General features: G+C 63.9%; 1 protein-coding gene across 7 annotated transcripts in view; it reads left to right on the forward strand.

The window, feature by feature from the left end:
• The first annotated feature begins 588 nt into the window (after nucleotides 1-588).
• The window catches only part of ARHGEF11 (Rho guanine nucleotide exchange factor 11), a 47,980-nt gene continuing 28,900 nt past the window's right edge, over nucleotides 589-19,668 (forward strand). For 4 of the 7 annotated variants that reach the window (XM_036234769.1, XM_036234771.1, XM_036234773.1 and 1 more), the window contains exons 1-4: nucleotides 589-1,579; nucleotides 18,180-18,268; nucleotides 18,941-19,039; nucleotides 19,367-19,416. In XM_036234769.1, coding sequence (XP_036090662.1) covers nucleotides 1,548-1,579; nucleotides 18,180-18,268; nucleotides 18,941-19,039; nucleotides 19,367-19,416 — 270 coding nt within the window. In that variant the 5' untranslated portion in view covers nucleotides 589-1,547. The remainder of the gene's footprint in view (nucleotides 1,580-18,179; nucleotides 18,269-18,940; nucleotides 19,040-19,366; nucleotides 19,417-19,668) is intronic. The other 3 variants (XM_036234770.1, XM_036234775.1, XM_036234772.1) reach the window with 2 other exon arrangements.

A 19,668-nucleotide genomic window follows, 5' to 3' on the forward strand; every position in this document is an offset into this window, starting at 1 on the left:
GGGGCGGGGCTGAGGCGCGGGGGCGGGGCGGGACCACGGGGGTCGCGGGGGCGGGGCTGGGGCGTGGGGGCGGGGCCGCGGCCGGGCCGAGAGGCCGCGGGGGCGGGGCGGGCGGCGGGAGTTGCGGGTGCGGAGCTGCAGCCGGGCGGAGAGGCCGCGGGGGCGGGGCGGGCGGCGGGGGTCGCGGGGGCGGAGCCTTCGGCCACGCCCACCGCCGGGGAGGGGGCGGTGCGCGGAGGGCGGGCGGCCGGGCCTGCGCCCAGGGAGCGAGCGAGCGGCGAGCGAGGGGACACGGCCCGCAAGGCGGCGAGTGCGGCCGCGACGCCCGAGCGCGACCCCCGCCGCAGCCCTGCGGCCACCCGGGCCGCAGCGGGCCAGAGCCGAGGCCGCCGGCTGGCCGGCCGTCGCGCGCGGTCGGGCGAGTGCGGAGAGGCCGGGCGGACGGCGGCGGGGCGGGAGACGGCGGCCCTGACGCGGCGGTTGTCCCGGCCGGCGCGGAGCGGAGGCGGGCGCGCGGCGGCTGTTTGATGGAGGCCGCGGCGCGCGGGGGCCGGGCGCCGGGACGCGGACGAGCGGCGCGGCCGGCGCGGGAGGCGCCGCGGGGAAGGAGGCCGGGCCCGGGCGGGCGCTGAGCACCGGGCCGCGCGGGGCCGAGCTGCGGGCGCCCGGCGCGCACCGGGCGGGCGACTCTCGGGCGCTCTCTGGGTTGTGGCTGCTGCTCCCATTTTAAAAAGCTCTGCATGTCAGGGGTTCTTTGGCTTTTTTTTTTTTTTTTTTTTTGGTGCGATCTGCTCATTTAAGGATCTGAAAACCGCGAATGTAAAAGATTTTTTTGTTTTTTAAAGGAAATTCATAATCTCGGTTTCCCAGGCTTGCTCTGGACTCGGAAGGAACGCCGTTGTGTACATACCGTTGTATGGTTTAATTTATTGTTTTTCCTGTGCAAATCGGCTGGAAGATTTTTTCCAGGTGCCAGTTCGGATTTATTCATCCTTTTTTTTTTTTTTTCCTTCCCTGAACTATATCTGTTGTCGTTTTTAAGCGTTGGAGACTAGAGAATTGCCCCCCCCCCCTTTGGAGCTTGAGGCTCTCCTGCCAAGAGGAGGACAGCTGGGAAAACTGGATTAAAAGGATGCTTTTTATCTGTATTTTGCAGTAAGACTGATATTTTGAAGACACATTCTTTCTGTGATTCATTTTTTAGTCCATAGCACTAACCTTGAAGAGATTTGTGGTTGGGTTTTTGGTTTCTAAGGTCATAGTTTTTCCTCTTTTTCTTTGTTTTTTTTTCTTTTTTTTTCTTTCTTTCTTTTTTTTTTTTTTTTTTTTTTTTAGTAGGGAGGGGAGAGGGCTCAGAAAGGAGAGCAAGTTAACTGGTAGAAGGAGAATGAGTTTCGGTTACCAGAGTCCTGAGAGGTGGAAGGAAAAAGGATTCAGCCTTCAAGTTGGGAGGCCTTCCTTTCACCGCTGTTAAAAACAGCAAGGATTCGACCCTGATCAAGACGTCAAAACTACAGGACTCAAGCCACGGAGGCCCCGGGGAAGCCATGAGTGTAAGATTACCCCAGCGTATAGACAGGTAGGTTTGCTACTAACCTGGATTTTCAGTACTTAAGGTGCTGCATTTGATAAAAGGTGGCGGGAGGAGGGGCGGGGGGGGCGGCTGCGGGAGTCCCCTGGCAGGAGTGTGCCCTGGTCTCCAGGATGCTCTGGACATGTGGGTCTGTCTTTCCTGCGTCGTCCATGTTCAGAACGTTTCCTGATTCAGTGTTTTGTTTTGTTTGTTTGTTTGTTTTAATATAAGCAATTAGGGAAGCCGGGAATGGGGAAAGGCGTGATGGCTCAGGCCGGCTTGACTTCTGCCAGGCTGCAGGCTGGGTTTTAATCCCTGACTTGCCGGCCGGAGCGGCGGGTGTAGGTGTTGGAGCTGCTAGGGGAAGGGCCTTGGCAGGGGCGTGGGCCTCCACCGGCTGGTCGTGGTAGATGGTGGGTGGTGGGGTTTGGCGATGGGGTGGACTCCCTTTCCAGAATGAGATGTCCTTGCCTGAATGATGGAACAGGAATGCCCTTTGCACCCCCACAGGGCTGGATTTTTACCACTGGCTACTAATGGCCCCCAAATCAAAGGTCGCCTTAGAATTTTTTCTCTTCCAAGGTTAGGGTTGGACGTGAGACCTGCCACCCGGCTCATGCCCAAGGTTTACTCTTGCGGGGCGTTTCTAGTAAGCCTAACTGCAGAGTGGGCCTCCATGGCCTGGAGCCAGAAAGAGCGGTTCTGGCCCTTAGGCCTGCTGGGCAGACGCGCTGGCCCTCGGTCTGAGTGCGGGGCAGCCCCCACTCCCCCAGAATCCGCTCAGCCTCCCCACCTCGAGAAACCAGAGCTCACAGCCTTCTAAGGCGGCTGCCTTGTCCCTTGAGAGCCTGTGGGTGCTGCCTGATGGAGGACTGAACAGGCAGAGGAAAGGCCTGGGCCTGCAGTGGTATTCCTGGAGAGGCCGGGCGCCGGCCGGCAAGGAGTAATTGCTGTCTTGGCGTCCAGGTAACCTGTGATAACCGTGCTCACGATAATGCCCTTTGGCTATGGAACGTGGCCTAAGGTGCATGTGATCTCTCCCCCGCACAGCAACCTCCGTGTGGCCTCAGTCCCGGTTAGGCCAGTCAGCAGCCCCCAGGCCCCAAGATGGGCCCGGCTTGGCAGCGGTGGGCAGAGGCAGTGCACAGGGTGCGCACGGCTGGGGACCTCCATCCGCGCCCCTTTTTGCTGGCTTCTCCGCGGTTTGCTCTCCTGGGGGGATGGAGGCCTGTCAAGGCAGGGGTCCGCGTGGAACCCACCACCCTTCGCTTGTCACCATCTGGAGTTGGGCAGTTGGTGCACTTGCCTTTTTGCGTTTTGGGTAGGGGGCTGTACTCTGAATCAGGGATATGAGGAGATGGAAGCCCAGGTGTTGGGGCGCGAGGAGGGGAAGGGTCCCGGCTGACATGAGCCACTCCTTGGGGAGTTGGGGGCCTATCGGCTTAGGTTTGTACAGCCCAGTGCGCCCCGAGGGCCTTCAGACCGACGTCCACCCTTGGGCCGGACGGGGTTTCTGTGAGGCTGGCCAGTGGGGAGGGCGCTGTCTTGCTAGCTGGCAGCAGAGGCTGGACCAGGCCCGGGCTCCTGGAGCCGACGCTGGCCCTCTGCGGCTGCCCTGGCTCGCAGGTGTGGGTGCCGGCCCTGTGGCGTGGGCGCTGCCCTGTCTTCTGGCAGCAGGGTGCGGTGGTCTCCAGCACCGCCGGGACTTAGGACGGTCTTGGGGCTCACGCTTATAGTTAAATCGCCATTTTCTCCAGTGGGGTGAGAGCGCCCCTCAGCCCCACGCCTGCCCCGGTTCTGTCCCTGCTGAGGACCAGCGCGGGGCTCGGCCCCCTTCCCAGTGTCCCTGTCGCACGGGGTCTTATCCTGCTCCTTCGGGCCTTGTGGCATATCAGGTTCAAGAGCCTCGGGATCTGACGTGATTCACAGGCGGACGCCGGCCCAGGGGTCATGGACCCGGGGTCCTCTCTAGTTTCTCAGTTTGCTGTGCAGAGCCACGTGGAAGGTGCCATCAGAGAGTTCCAGAAAGCTGGAGTATGCGGTCCTCGCTCACAGGACCATCGACTGGTTTGGGGACCTGGGAGCGTGTAAGTCCCCGACAACCACTGGACTCTGCTCAGGGTGTCCCAGCTCGGCACCGGGCCTGGGGTCAGCGCTCAGCAGGTGTTTGGCAGGTGGCCGTTGGCACGAACAGACGCGTCAACAAGTGCGAATTCTCCCATTCGGACCGCTGGGCGCGTGTGTGTGCGTTTCAGACGCGGGTGCTGTGGGGCCGGGAGGCGGGCGGCACGTGGACGGCGAGCCCAGGGGCGTCCGGGGGTCGCGGCTCCGCGCAGATGAGACCTGGGGCTGTTTATTTGGCAGAGCCTGTAATCTCGTGGGGTTCGATTCCCAGGTCCGAAGACACATGAAGTTATTTGCAACTCGTCTTCCCCTTTAGTGTCACCTGGTCGTTGCCGAGAGGTGGGTGGAGGGACAGCCGGCCGTTCGTGTCCCTTTCGGTTTCCGTCCCCTGACGGCCTGTTGCCCGTTAACATGTATTCCTCTCAAAGTTCGTGCAAACGGGCTTGACCCTGCAGGCAGAGGCACTGAGACCGCGCCATCTCGCAGGCGTGGCCGTACGTTGTGCGGAGTCGTCTGTATCCGTTTGCCTAGCTCTCCATGGCAAACGTTTCGAGATGGCCAGATGGGTGAGAATTTGCGTGCGCGTAGCGGCTCTTCTCCGTGCAGAGTCCGTCAGCTCCTGTGAGGGCCAGACAGACAAGTGCTAGGTTTACGCCCAGAGCCTGAGGTCCGGGCCCTGGCACGCCCCGCAGCTGCACGACCTTGGCAAGTCTCGTGCCTCCTGGTTTCCTCACGTGTGAGGCAACGGCTCACGTGTCTGAGCTGCTGTCCAGTTCACACACACCCTCACAGACACAGCGTGTCATTTGAGGATTATCCTGTGGCTCTTGAAGGGAACAAATCAAATAAGATAATACGTTTCAGATTGCTTTCTAAACTGTGATGCCGCGTGTGAATCCTGGATGGCGAGCTCGTGGGGCTGACTCAGCTTCACGCACTGCTTTCCGAGCTGGCCCAGGACAGGTTCAGAGGGACGCAAAGGCGTCCCGTGTTTCACAGGACGGACCAGAGCAAACAGGCTTTTGTCCAGGTGCACGAGGTTGGGAAGACGGCGCCTTTTCCGGTGGCCGGGGCAGGGGACCAGGCTGGACAGGGCGGATGGGGCGGCTGCTTGTTGGTGGCAGGAGAGGCGGAGTCCATCTCTCTGCCCTTGTCTCAGCCCAGACCCAGGGGCCACTGCTCCTCATCAGGGATCTGCGGTGGGGGGAACTTGCCCAGTCAGTAGCCATTTTTTCTGAAAGAGGCAACATCTCCCCAGGTGTGCGGAAGAGGGAGGGGACTGGCTGGCAGGAGGGAGGGGACTGGCTGGTGAGTCTGTCCCGGGAGGAGCCTCAGGCTAAGGGGAGGGCTTGTCTCTGGGAGAGGGGGGGGGGGGGGCTCAGCTGGGGGCTCCCAGGCGCCTCGGCTTCAGGGTCTCGTCAGCTCGGAGACCAGGAAACCCCCAGATGTTCAGCTGAGCTTCTGGTTCAGAGGCTGACCTCCCAGGCTAGTGATGGGGTCCAGGGGTCCAGTAGTGAGGGATGGGGGTGGCAGGAGACTTGCGAGTGAAGCATTGGGTGACTAGTCACCACCATGAGCAGGAGTGGGCTGGGCCAACTTCCGTGCTCAGAGACAATTCTGGAAGAACGCCCTGTGATCAGTGAATTATTGTGTTTTTATTGAGGAAGTGCAGAGTCCCCATGTGCCCGCTGAGAGCAGACAAGCACAGGCAGTTAGGTGACAGCAAGAGCCCACCAGACGGGAAAAAGCCTGGAGAGCACGGAGCGGCCCCCAGAGCAGCCCAGGGACAGGCGCGTGGGAGCTCGCGGCCCCCAGGCCCGAGGGGAAGTGCTGGCCGGGGGTGGCCGCGTCTGCTGCACGTCCCCAGGGCGCATGCCTGGGAAAGAAGTTTATCGGTTTGCTGTGTTTGCAGCGTATTTCTGAGACTCACGTGGTCTGGAAGCCCGTTTCTCCACCCACTTGCGACCTTCCCGTCCCGGTCACCATGTCGGGAGAAGCCCCGCATGGACCTGCCCGTGGCATCCAGGCTCCCCCCTCTGCCCCCCAGGGACGAGCAGGGCTGACAACGTGGCAGATTCTGGTCCAAAAGAAAACAGTACCATGACTTCATGGAAGTCAGGCCGGGCCCCTTGTGAGGGCCGCTTAGGGTGGTGAGGGGAGAAGGTGGCGTCGGGGTCGCTCCGCGAGCGAGCGGGGCTGGCCGGCCCCCAGGGCGCGAGCCGGTCGCGTCAGCCGGACCTCTTCCAGCGGTCCTTATCTGCTTTCATGAAAACCAGTGAAAGCGAAAGTTTGAGAAGACCAGGGTTCAGGGCCGTAGTGAAAACGGAGAGGAAGGTGGCGTTGCCTGGCGGGGCGGGCACGTGGGGACGGCCCCTGCGACAGCCAGGCGGGGCTGGGAAGGGGCTGGCTTTCCAGGTCCGGGAGGACACCAGGCCGTGGTCCCGAAACACTAGGACAGATTGATTGCAGGGCCATCTCAGAATCGAAGAGGCCCTTTCCCCAACTAGGGGGATCCAGAGAGGTGGCTCTGAGCTGCTGGGGACGGTCGTCCCGTGGAAAGCAGAAGGGGGTAAAGATGCTCCCACTGCATGTGGTGGGAACGGGAGCGGTGCGTTTCGTGTGACGTATGGTGACAAAGCCCTGTTTAAAGGACCGTTGCGACGTTCGTGGGCAGATGCCAGGGCAGCGTGGGGCCCATCGGCCAGCGAGGACTGTGAGTGACCTTGGCAAAGATCATGCGGGGGGAGAGAGAGGGTGGGTGGGGAAGGAGAGCCGGCAAGGTAGGTCGAGGCCGGGTCAGATTCGGGCCCCAGGGCTGGGCAGCGCTGCTGCTGGGGGCCGAGACGTCACTCCACCTCCGCGGGGCGCCCAGCCAGACCCGGGCACAGCGCTTCGTGTGGCCCTGACGCGCCCAAGCCCGCGGGCTGGGCTGTTTCTGCCACGTGGGTCAGGGCCCTGCAGTGCAGCCTTTTGGGGGGGTCAGTTCTGGGGCTCCTGCCAGGGTCGGGGCATGATTTGGGGGTACTGGCCTGGCTGGCGAGTCACTCTCAAAGGCATACGGGCCCCTGGGCTTACAGGGCACCCTGCGGAGGCCGCCCAGTGCCACTGCTGTGGGGGGCACAGGACGCCGAGTGGGGTTCTCGGTGTGGCCCCGCTCACCGCCGGCCCGCTGTGTGGTCAGGGTGGCCGGTGCAGCTGGACATGCGGGTGGCCTGGGTGCAGGCCCTGGGAGCCCCACGTTTGGGGCGCAGGCCTCCGCCGGCCCTGAATCAGGGCCTGGCCGCGCAGCTCTGGGGCCGGCCACACGGCGCGGGCGTGGACCCGCCTCGGGGCCTCTGCCGGAGACCCGCTGGCTCTGGCCGCCTGTGGGCCGCCTGTCCGCGCCTGGCACGCTGCGGCCTGGGCCCACGTCACTTCGCACCTCCACCCCCAGCTCCGTGCGTCTCCTCCCCACAGCAGCCTTTCCCGGGTGGCACCATCAGGCTGGCACACACGTGACACGGCTCGGTCTGTTGCCTTGCGTGTGTAAAGAAACTTGTGTGGACATCCAAGTCGGTGTCCGGCGCATGGCGGTGCCCCGTTCTCACGGGTTCGGCTTGGTCATCATGTCTTGCCTTGTCAGTCGGGCAAAAGCGCCGTCTCCCGGGGCCGGGCTCTGGGCCCTTGGTGTCTCCCATGGGGACAGGCTGGCCTGTCAGGGCTGCTGCCCGCTGCTCTCCGGAGCCAGGCGACTTCCCGTTGTTGGCCCGGTCTCCGGGCTGCTGCTCCCTGCAGGCCTGAGGTGCCCTGGCCCGCCCTGCAGCCCCGTTCACTCCACAGAGCTCGGCCCTCAAGGGACCGGCCGTGGGGGACGCAGTGCACAGCCACGTCTGCGTGGCCCGCAGGGGGCCGGGGGCAGACCCTCTGGTCCTCAGCCCAGGGGGAGGGTGAGCCCCAGAGTTGCCGCGTCTCCCCAGGAATGGGGTCACATACGGAGGCTGCTCCCCGTCACGGGTCGTTCCTGGTCTCCACCGAGTGCGTGGGGTGCCTGCTTGCGGGTACCTGGCTTCGTGGGGAGACCGCAGGCGGGGGCTGGGCGGACACATGGGAGGGACAGGAGGCTTCTGGAGGAGGGGACCTTGCCGTCCAGTCCAGGACGAGAAATGAGAGCGAGGCTTGAGAGAGGCCAGCGCGGGCAGAGGGCGTGGTGTGGCTCACGCAGCTCTGAGCCTGTCGGGGCTGCGGGACGGTGGGAGCTGGGGCCCCAGGTTCAGTGGAGGGTCGTTAGTGGGGGCGAGGGAGCAGACAGGCTTCCCCCCTGGCTGCAGTGTGGACAGCCCGCTCGAAGGAATGGAAGACGAGAGAGGAGGAGGACGAACCACTGCGGCCACCTGGGCAGGACCTGAGGGCGGCCTCTGCTGGGGAGGTGGCGCGGTCGGCGGCGAGAGGGAAGGGCTGGAGGCTGGTTGGCACGCGGGCGGTGTCTGCCGCACCGTCAGCTTGCTGCGTGTCACGTGTCACGTGTCACCGCCGCCAGGACGGGGGACATACCCCCACCCCGGAAGCCTCCCTGCGCCCCGCCTGCCCTTCTCCCCGAGCCCGGGGCCTGCCGGGCACCCGCCGTGCGCCGCTGCGGGGGCCTGTGGCCCGCGGTTCTCTGCGCACGGAGCCCTGCGCCGCGCCCTCTGTTCCCTCTGACTTCCTTCACTCAGCAGGGGTATTGGGGCTCGTCCTGGCGGGTGTCAGCGTGTGTTCCTTTCTGTCGCCCAGCGGCCTTCCATTCTGTGGGTGATTCATGACGCGCTTCCCCCGCGGACGGACGTCTGGGCTCCGCGGGCGGAGCGGCTGCATCGTGCGGGGACAAGGCCCTGTGCGGCGGCCTGTGTTGCGCCCGGGGACAGCGGGCCTCGCGGCCGGCGTGGCGTGACGTCGCGAGCGCGCCCGGCCGCTGCCCCGCGCGCTTCCGCTCCCCACTCCGGCAGCCGAGCCGCGTCCCGCGGCCCCCGGCGCGGTCTGCGCGTGCGCAGCGGCCGCCCGCGTGCTGACCGGCGTGTCCCCGAGGCCCGGCCGGCGGCGCTGCTGCGCGTGTTCTCGTCCACGCCGTGTCTCTTCGGGTCTTCGGCGCGTTTTCCCATGGGCGTGCGCGGCCGCCAGTGGCTCCGCCGGGGAATCGCGAGGCCGTGTGCGGCCCACACGCGGCTCCTTTGCCGGGCCATGTTTCTGCATCTGCTTTCTCCCCGTCCGAGTTGCTTTTTTGTTTTCGTAACAATGTCGTTTAAAACTCGTTTTAAATGTGCACACAGGAAAATAGTATTTTTTAAAGAGTAAAAGTTCTAAATTGACAAAATCTTTGATTATTTTTTTTTATACCTCGTACTCTTTATGTTTAATAGATAAATCTTTGCCAAATTCAGAGTCAATAAGATTTTCTCCTAGAGTTTTTTCGCTCCGGCTCGTCCATGAAGGTGTATGCTTTTTGGTCGTTTTTTGGGTAGGCTATGAGATGAAGTTTGAGGTTACTTATTTAGACTTGCGGGGTCCAGTCCTCACACGTTTGCTGAGAGGACGCTGTTCCCGCGCCAAGTGCGCCCCGTCCCCCCCCCCCCCCCCCCCCCCGTGCAGCCCCTGGAGGCAATTCCAGGAGCATTGTGGGGTGGGGTGGGGTGGGGTGGGCACAGCCCTGAGACCTCTGGCAGCAGTAAGGGACAGCATTCTGTTCTGTGGTGGTGTGTCCAGGGCAGTCATCGGGGCCGCTGAGTGAATCCACCCCCCCTCCACCGCCCCAGGCAATGGGCAGCACCCGTGAGGCAGAGGGGAGCCGAGGCCCTTGCAGGGCCATGAAGTGAGCGGCACGCGGCCCCCCACTCACCCCCAGTTTGGAGGAGTGCCGGGCGTCCTTCCCTTCTCCTGGATGAAGGGGAGCGGTGGAGGCCGGTCCCACGGGACCTTCAGGGGGTGGGAGGCGGAGTTAGAACCCTGGACTCCTCGCTCCCCAGCTCCAGCCAAGATCACCCGGTCTCTGCAGACCGCGGCCGCCGCTGGGTCAGTGCTTCCTGTCCCGCAGGCGCCCAGTTCACATTTGGAGGTCTCACCTCCTGACATCATCTGTCATCTCCGTGGGACGTGGGGAGGGATGAAGGGAGGGATGGAGCCGGCCTCGGGTCTGGCTCCCGTTCAGGCTGGTGCTCATCCCTCAGCCGCCCTCGGGGCTGGGGAGTGGGGTGGGGGCTGGAGGACAGGAAGGGCGCAGAGTCCCCTCTGCTGTGAGGTGGCTGGCTTGGCGGGGGAGGCAGCCCCGGAGGGGGCGGGGGTCCGTAGAGCCCTGGCCTGGCCCGCCCCCCCACCCCCCAGCTGGAGCTGTGGTGACTGCGGTTTCTGGGAGCCAGTGAGCCGGCGGCCCTGGAAACGTGCTGGGGCAGCAGGGGTTTGCCGCGGGGCCGAATTTTCCGCTGGAAACAGCTGCCCAGACCTCCCCGCCCCCCTCGTTTTGGTTGGGGAGGGAGGGGCGGGTCCCTTAAGCTTTAAAGAGTTTAAAGAGGCAGTCAGGTCCTTCCCCTGGGGCTGAGTGGGAGAGCCCTGAGAGGCGGGGTCAGGCTGCAGGCTCCGCCCCAACCTTGAGCTGGGCCTCACTGTCCCTGAGCCTCAGTTTCTCCGAATCTGCCATTCGATTTGAACGTCTTTTTATAGAGATCTTCCTGAATGACAAGTGGGGAAACACTAGCCTAACACAAGGGGGCAAGTTAATAAAACAAGTGGTGATAAAGCAGCCGGTCCGCACCCTGAGCGTCGCCCGGGCCCTGTGCCCAGTGCTCCCGTGAGCGGCCCCGTTTCGCCTCCCAGCAGTCCCGTGGGGCCGTCCTGACCTCGCCACCGCCACCTCCCGGAGGGAGCCCAGGGCAGACCCGCCCGCCTTGCCTGAGGTCGCAGAGCCCTAAGCCTGGGGGGGGGGGCGGGGAAGGGGAGGTTGCCGCTTGGGTCCGCCTCCGAGCCCCGCCTCCGAGCCCCGCCTCCGAGCCGTGCGCGTGTGGCCCGCAGACGCCGCAGTCCGCGTTGTGCTTTACGCCTGGGTCTAGTCCTGGCTCTAGTCCTGGCTTGGCCCCCACTAGCCTGGGACCCCAGGCAGGGCCTTCCCCTCCGCAGCCTGCAGCGTCCTCATCGGTCACTTGCGGACTGCACAGTTGTTCCGGGGGTCGGACGAGATGCCGCCCTGCCCACCGTCACGGATGGACGCGCGTTGGCGGAACCCGCGTCCGCATGAGGAGCCAGCAGCCAGCTTGTGTGTCTGACCTGAAGTTTCAGAGCCCTGGCGGGCATTAGGACGGATCCGGGACGAAGTGAAAGGGATGGTGAGGGCTCTGGGGCGGGGACAGCCCTGGGGGCGCCCTGCTGGGGTTCAGGCTGCAGCTCCGTCCCCTGTGCTGGGCACAGCGGCCAGGCCAGCCGCTCACCTCCTCACCTCGCTGTGGCCACTTCCTGTCTGTACAGTTACATTCATGGTTAATGGCGTTGACTCCGGTGGTTATGAGGATTAAATAAAATGAGATTGGTCAAAAACACTGACATCTGAGCACCAGGTCCTGGCCTAAGGCATTTTATTTTTACACATTTCCAGTCATTGAGTCTTAATCCCAGGGAGTGGGTGCTGTTATTGTCCGTATTTCAAGGGTGAGGCACAGGAAGTTTGGTGATAGTGTCAGTCAGAGCACGTGGGCTGCATACAGCCCGCGCCTGCACCAGGGAGGCAGAGAGGCGCTCAGCACGCCCCCCCACCCCCCACCCCGCCCCTGCCCCTTCTGTCTTGTCTTGGAACGTTCTGGAGAAGGTACTCGCTCTCACCACATTGCTGGGACCCGCCAATCGGTCCCAGCCTTTACTGAGTGTGCTCGGGCCGTGCCGGTGACCGCGGCTCTGCCCACAAAGCAGGTGGCAGGATTTCTGCTTTTCAGTTTATCACTTAGAGGGAGACACAACCGAGGGTCGGGATACGCGGCCAGTGCCACGGTGGGTCCGTCCCCACCCACCCGCGAAAGCTGGGTGAAGCTCGGGTGCGGCGGCTGCGTGCGCGTCTCCTGCAGCTGCCTCCGCAGGAGAAAGGGTGTTGCCCCCCACCGGGGAGGGGCCCCGAGGAGAGCAGGCCCGCGTGTCCGCTCAGGCGCCCGCGACGCTCCCGCTCCGTGGTCGACCTCGGCAGCCTTAACGGCGCGGACGCACTCTCCTGCCACCCAGTGCCTTCCTGTCACTTCAGCGCGAACTTAAAGAGAACTAATTTAAAATCCACCTTAACAAAGTAAATTGCAAAGTGACTCTTCTGAGTCAAGTGACAAACTTTTAAAAAGCAAAATGAAGACTTCTTAGATTGGCCATTCTGGGTTGTTTGCTCTATGGTTTGTTCTTTATTTGTGCCAATAACCAAAAATTGACTCAAGTAACAGTTCTGTTTATACCAAGTATAAAGCAGGGAATGCCTTGCTTCTTCAAAGTTCACATGTCACCACTTTCGGGAGGGTTTACTTGAGAACATGCTCAAGGAGAACGTTGGGTAAAACAAGATATGCTTTTAGAGTGGTTTTGGTTTTCGAATAACTCAGTCGTCACAGTGCCCTGTGAGAAGTGCAGGGCTGGCTCTCCCCATTTTGTCAGCCCGAGACTGGAGGTGTTACGTGGCGCGTCCACTGCCACATGGTGGGCACGATGCGGGCAGGGAGGACACCTCACTCCACGGCCCCGGCCCTTCCCCTCTCACCCTGCCACGCCTTGGGCCCTGCGACAGGTGTGGGGTCTTTATCTCGTGAATTCTAGGCGCTGCTCTTGCTTGCTGCTTTGCTTTTGTCAAAGCCGGGAGACCGGGATGAAACTCCTCGCCACCTCCGTGGACGTGGCCAGTGCAGACTCCGCGGTCGTCGTGGGGGCGCCCGCCGCTCCTTTCCCGGCTGAGCGAGTTTGGTTCTGCCGCGCCCTGCAGTGCAGAGGCCTAGCATGCCGAAGAGGAGCTGCGAGGGCCAGTCACGCGGCCTTAGGGAGCGGCCAGGCAGCTCCACACTCACCGCTGTGTGTCTTTGGGCCACATGTTTGACGTCTCTGAATCTCACTTGCCTCATCTGCTGAGGAAAATAACAGCGTCTGCTTCCCCAGGTTGTCGGAGGATTAAATGAATGCCTGGAGCATGTCAGATGCACGTTCTATGTAATTTTCTCCTTTTTCGGAGTACACAAAAAGGGGCCAGATGTCTAGACTGTCAGGCCTGCCCCCTCTGCCGCGCGCCCGCGCCGCCGTCTGGGCCTTCCCGGGCGTCGCAGCGTCTGGAGTCACACGGCCAGTGAGCAGCAGCTGTAGCACCAGTGTCCAGCCCGCCTGGTCTCCTCCTGCTGTCCCCAGACACTGCTGTCATCAGAGGTGACAGTTTGACAGAGGATATGTGCACAAAAGCAAATGAACCTGGACCAAGCATACCGGCCAGCCCGAGCCACTGGCTTCAGAGGCGCCGGCGAGATGGCCGTGCCCGCGAGCGCGGACGGTCTGTGCTGTGTTGCGAGGCAGCAGGGGTGGTTCGGCTCGCGTGTGTGCCCGAGGGCCTTACGGCAGCGGCGGGATGCAGACCCACCCTTCCGGGCCCTCTGCGCGCTGCCCCTCGACGTCCCCTCCAAGTCCCAGGCACGGCCCAGGCGGTCAGCTTTTCTGAGGACCATGTGACAGTGCGGCGTGCAGTGAAGAAGGAAACGTTATTCCGTGCAGACAGCGTCATTGTGCCGCAGCACGGCCGGCGAGCAGCACGGTGACCGCCCGGCCCCCTCCACTCCTCCAGCGGCCTGCTGGGTGGGGCCGCGCTGGGGTTCCCACTTCCACGGGGGAGGAGAAGGTGCCTGCCCTCCAAGCATCAGCGCGGGGCCATGGACTGGCAGAGAGGAGGCCCTGCCCCTGGTCCCCGAGTGGTCCCTCCTTACGTAGGGCTCTAAATCCCTGCAGTTTGATTGGTCTAAAAAGCACCGTGCTGATTGGTCGGAATGGAGCGGCTGTGATTGCTCAGTGAAAATGCTGTGTAGCTGCTCAGCTCTCATTGGTAGGGAAAGTCTCAGCCCTGTTGGTCAAGACACTGTTCCAGGAGCTCCTTCCCTGGCTCCTGCGGCAGGACACAGCTCTGGTCAGTGCAGGCTTCTCCTGGGAGCCGGCTGGCAGGAGAGCCCCGTTTAGAGATGGCTGCTAAGAGCCAGCTGTCTGTGTTTTCTCTTCTTGAGTTTGAGCCCAGGTAAGCCCCAGGTGTCCTTCTCAGCCGGGGTCTCCTTTCTCAGGGTCCACAGCACTTTCAAAGAACTTAACAAACGCTGCTTCTTTGGTCCTCTCTTCGGCTCTGAGAGAAAGGACCAGCATATTCCGGCAGAAACGCGTTTGGAGCAGGCGCCGACCGCGCACCAGGCACCATGGAAAGGGCTCCGAGGACGCCCGAGACGCCGTCCTCAGCGGGCGTTGGGTCTCGGAAGGAAACTGACGACAGACTCAGGAGCCAAGGGACTTGTTTTGAGAGTTCCTCAAAGTCGCAGTCCTGAGTAGGGCATCACTTGGGTCACTTGTTAAAGTAAAAGTAAAAATAGAGTCCATGCCGCAGGCCTCCTGAATTGGGTCCTGGGGTCGGAGCCTTGAGCGAGTCATACACTGCCCTACAGCTAGTAAGTGGCCCAGTTGAGAGGGGAGCCTTTCCTGGCCACGTGGCCAGAGACGTCCCCTCTGTCTGCCCCTAGTTTCGCAGATGAGAGGACCGACGTGGTTGGCAGTCGGGGCCCACAGTGAATTAGAGGCAGGACTGGGATTTGCGCCTAAATTTCCCTGATGCCCAAATCTACCCCTGTCTGCACCATCTGGAGTGTTAACTTTGCACTGTGGTTCTGATCAAAACTGCTTTTCCTTGATTGTGTCCTTTTTTTCTCTAAACGTCTTCAATTATATAAGCTCTTAGGGAGCATCTGTGTCCTGTTTTTGTCAGCAGGGACCGTCTGAGGATGGGCCTGTCCCCTTTGCTGTAGGGATGCAGAGGCCAGGAGGCTGCACCTGCCAGCCTCAGACCGTAAGGGCGGTCAGCCCGGAGGCCGGCCCCTTCGGGAGTGAGGGCGCCAGGAGGCTGCGTACAGCGCCGCCCTGGCAGGGGAGGGAGACCAGCCCGCATGGCCGGTCAGGGTTCAGTGAGCACGGACTTTGGGGTTCAGGGCTGGCAGGGCGCGGCCTCCTGCCTCAGTGCGGCCCCTGGCGTGGGGGCGGGGCTCAGCAGTCCTGCGGAGACCGGGGTTGGCCCCCGGCAGCGTGTTCATCTGCACTCTGCCCGCTCGTCATGCGTGTTCCGTATCCATGCGCACATACACCGTGTGCGTAGTCTGTATGTCGTGTGTATATCGTGCCGTGTGCATTGCGTGTGTGCGTGAGATGTGTATGTTATGCGTGTGCATGCCATGTGCATGTGCATGTGTGTATAAGAAAAAGAACAGGAAAGTCTAACAGACTAGTTGGATCCACGTGAGGCCGCAGGGCACATGCTTTCCGTCGGGAGCACAGACCTCGCGCCAGGCCAAGTTCGTGCCGCCCTGACTCCACTTACCCTCCGTTCACTCACCGGAAAACAGGTGCCTGGCCAGGCACTCAAGGTGACTAGTGAGGTGACGCCCATCAGACGCCCAGGGCGGGGCCTGGCGCGTAGTGGGGACTTAATCGTCATCATCAGAACAGGGGTGTCCCAGGCCTGTTCCTCATCCATGCGTTTGTGGGGCATGGAGCGAGGACAAGCCCCCGGGAACCTGCCGTCGAGGGCGCCGACACCACCCAGCTCCAGCCCGTGGCCACACGTGAGGCTCAGCCCAGCGGGGCCAGAACGTGCCTCTTCAGGAGAACCCAGAAACTTGTATTTTTAATGTGAAATTGCCTGCTTTTCAGATTTTAACAACTAATTTTTTAAGACACAACACACGCCCACTGTGGGCCAGCAGAAGGGCTGCGTAGGCTGGTTCCCAGTGTTCACCTTTGGCGCCAGGAACGTCACCCGACATTGCCCTGTGTGTCGAGTGCCGACGGGCCAGGACCAGGAGGCGGCTTCCAGCCTGTGTTTGCAGAGGGCCGGCTCGTGCCAGGCACTGCCCGAGGGCATGGGAGAGGTGCCCCTGGAGCCTCGCCCTCCAGCAGGGCAGGGCACCGGAAACGGAAGCTGCCGTGCTCGATGGAGCCCCCGCGAGGATGCAGGAAGTGGAGGTGGGGCGTGAGAGGCGTGAGGGAGCAAGGACAGGAGGACACGTGCTGGCCAGTTTCACAGAGGAAACGGTGGACACCAGCACCGGCCGAGGGGTCTCGGGAGGAGTGGGGACACTCCTGTCACACTTGCAAAAGGTGGGAGTATGCAGCGATGCCTGGGAAAAGCAAACACTAAGCTTAAGCACAAATGTAAAGAGAAACCTAAGTGCATTTCAAGTTGGCGACTTGGAGAATTAATTCAGAGTGACTTTGAGAGACGGTGCTGACTGCACCTGCCACGGGACACAGCCTGGGGACACTGTGGACTTTGCTCAGTCCGTCCTTGCCAGCGTCTCGGTGCGGCGCCCCCGGAGATGACCCCGTGCGCGTCTTGCCCTGTGGGCTCGGGGTTCCGGCCCTGGGGGACGGAGGGTGCCCACGGGCTTGGGGAGGACGAGGCTTCGGCGTGAGTGTGCGTCTCAGCCGCGTGTCCTGCCCTGTCCGTCGGCCTAGAGGCCGTGACAGCGTCGCAGTGAGCGCCTGGCAGCCAGGGCCCTGGAGAACCGAGGCTCCGGGTCTGGCGGAGGGAGCGGGCTCGGCGCGCCTGGCGCCTCCCGGTGCCCGGAAGCGAGGACGCACTCAGAGACGGAGGGCGATGCCGTCAGCGCGCGGGGCGGGCCCCCGGGAGCGCCCGGGCCAGCCCGGCTCAGCGTCGGTGCTCGGGAAGGGGTGAGGGGGACCATGCGTGTGCGGCACGGCCCCAGGAGCCCGGGACGAGGACAGAGCCCTCGCCGCCTCTGGCCCAGGGCCCCCGTCCCCACCACCCCCCCCCCACGGCCCCGCAGCCCCGCGGCACCTGGCTGGCGTCCGCGCCCGGGGACAGCAGGGGGCTCTAGGGCTCCAGCCGCACGTGGCAGGTAGGTCAGCGGCTCACTGCGCCTGCCCTCCTGCCCGTGGCGGTTTCCGGCCCCGCCTGGCAGCCCCGTGGGGTCTCCGCCTGGGACCCGCCGGCTCGGCGTCCCCTCTGGTTTGCTTGTCTCATCCCCGTCCCTCCCCTCCTGGCCCCACACGCGCGCTCTCCTCAGCACCTGCCCTCCGATGCAAACATCGGGTGGTGAGAAGCAGTCTCACCTGCCCAGGTTAGAGGGGTGCCAGAGCGAGGGGGAAGAAGGGCCCCCGCTTTTACGTTGAATGACTGTTTGTCGTATTTATTACCTGGATAGGTAGCACCTTCCCCCACCCCCGAGTCGGAACTTAGAAGGTGCAAACGGACACAGTGGCACTTCCAGCCCGCCGCCCCCCGCCCCCCGCGCCCTTGCCGTGCTCTGTGAGCGAGCAGACCGTCAGCACGACAGCCGCTCCTCCTCTCCTCTAGCCTCGGCCGCACCGCCCGACCTGGCCTGTCGCGTGGAGGCCCGGCCACCCGCCTGCTCTGGGCGCGGGCCGGTGTCACCGCGTGGGCACCCTGGGGCCTGTCCCCACTGTCGCCCGTCGTGAGCACCGCCGCCCTGCCCAGCGTCCACACGGCAGCTGCTGCTCCCGCGGCGGCAGTCCACGTAGCGCTCAGTCCAGACGTGGGCAGGACAGGCGTGGGGACAGCGGTTAGACCGGCGGTCGGGCCGACAGTCTTCCTGTCCCCGCGGGGCCCACTGCAGGGGACGGGGGTGGTCTCGTGCTCTGTGCTCCCTGAGGAGCTGGGGTCCCCGTCGCTCCTGAGACGGAGCCGCGGGCCGGCTGCAGGGGTGGGGGTGGGGGGACGTCGCCACGGAACACCAGGTCCCCGTCACCCAGGCTGCCGCAGGTCGGCGGGCTTCTGGGGAGCGCGTGTCCCAACTTCCTAGAAGAGTGCACGTCGCCAGTTCCCCACGGGTTGGTGCCAAGTGCTCGCGGCACTCCTCGACACGTCGCGCGGCCCCCTGCGCGTCCAGACTCCCCGCCGCCGCTCGCCGCCACCCCCTCCCACGCGGCCCGGCGCCTCGGGCTCACTGGCTCTTTCCTTCTGGCATCGTCTTCTCTGCTGCCCCGTCAGCCCCGCTGCAGCCTGGTTTAAGACCCGCCGTGTGCGCACGCACGTGTGTGCACATCTCGTTCTCGGTTTTGTCTTTGTCTCGACTCCCAAAGGGCTGTGTGTCCCTCCCCCACCCCCACCCCCACCGAGTGGTAGAGGTCGTGGCTGCCGGCCCAGGGTTCTGGGCGGCGTTGCCCGTGGCGTAGGCACAGCTGGTCTCCCACCAGATCGGGCGGGTGACGCGGGGTGGGGGGCGGCGCCCCGGCCGACGTGTTCGCCGCGTCTCTCCAGGTTGAGCAGCCTGTCGTCGGGAGACTCGGCGCCTGACCGCACGCGGCCCTCCCACCAGCACCAGCCCTTGGATACCCCTGAGACAGCAGGTGAGCGCCGGGCCCCGCACGCAGGCACGGCGTGCACGCGCGCGTGACGTGCCCCGTTTCGTCCTCGTGTCGGGCAGAGAGTGGCCTCAGCCCTGCGTGCAGCGAGGGGGCCGAGGCACACGGCTCAGAGACCTGCCCAGGTGCCCCTCGCGGGGCACGCTCAGGGCCCAGACCCGCTGGGCGCCACCTCCAGAGCTCTCAGGGCAGCAGGCGCGCCCAGCCCCGCGCGCGCCGTCCCCCGCGCGCGCAGACGCAGCCTCCCCTCTCAGTCTGCCTCGTGCGCAGACGTACCTGTGAGCAGCGGCGTCCCCTGTCCTTCCCCTGTCCCCAGGTCTGGCCATCGTGGCCGGCGTGAGCTGCTCGCTCTGCAGGGTGTCGGCAGGTGCCCACTGGGCGTGATGTGACAGCTCGGGCTGCGGTGTTGGGTGTCAGCCCTGCCCTTTGCACCCGGAGGGGCAGGCACGCCCAGAGAGGCCCACTGCGCCGTGCCGCGGGGCGAAGGCCTATGTGGGGCAGTCACCCCTGGGGGAGGCGTGGTGGCCCTGCGGTGTGGAGGGACCAGCCCGGTTTTTCTGGAGGAAGGCACTCGGGGCTCCCGGGTCAGTCCTGGCTCGCCCGCCCTCACCACCCGGCCACAGCGCCCGCCCGCCCCTTGTCTCCCCCTGTGCCCAGGTCTCGTTCAGCGCTGCGTCATCATCCAGAAGGACCAGCATGGCTTTGGCTTCACAGTCAGCGGGGACCGCGTGGTCCTGGTGCAGTCGGTGCGGCCTGGTGAGTCCAGTGCCTGCTGCCCACGGGGGTGCTCGCCGAGTCCACCTCTGAGCCCTGGGCAGTCCCGGGTCATGAGTGGGTCGCTCTAGAACTTGGTTCCTGGGGTTTCTGGGAAGGGTCCCCACCGCGCTCAGCCACCAGGCAGAATTTCCAGGGACGACACCACATTTGCTTGGCCTGCCGAGGAGTGTAAAAACAGCAACATCGCGTACAGGCCACTGGCCTCTGCCCGGTGGGCCCCCAGGGCCCCCTCACGTGGGTCAGGAGCCACGGAGGAACCAGGACCCCGTCTCCGTCACCCCCGCTAACCAGACCCACCTCTTGCAGGAGGAGCGGCCGTGAAAGCCGGAGTGAAGGAGGGCGACCGGATCATCAAGGTGAGCGGCCCTGCGCGCCCGGCACTGTCGCCCCGCGTGGGGCCGGGCGCTGCCGGGAGGGTGGGCACGGCGGGCAGCGACCCCAGTAGCTGGTTCCACGCTCCAGGCCTTTCTCGACTTGCAAGTAGCTGAGCTTCTAGAACAGGTTTTATCATTCCCGTTGCACGGCTGACCAAAGGAGGGTGAAGCCGAAGATGCTGGGTGCCCCAGGTCCCGGGTTGGTGCGCCAGCCGGCACGCGGCGCCGGCTCTG

The sequence above is a fragment of the Rousettus aegyptiacus genome, unplaced genomic scaffold (genome assembly GCF_014176215.1).
Source record: "Rousettus aegyptiacus isolate mRouAeg1 unplaced genomic scaffold, mRouAeg1.p scaffold_m13_p_17, whole genome shotgun sequence".
NCBI lineage: Eukaryota > Metazoa > Chordata > Mammalia > Chiroptera > Pteropodidae > Rousettus > Rousettus aegyptiacus.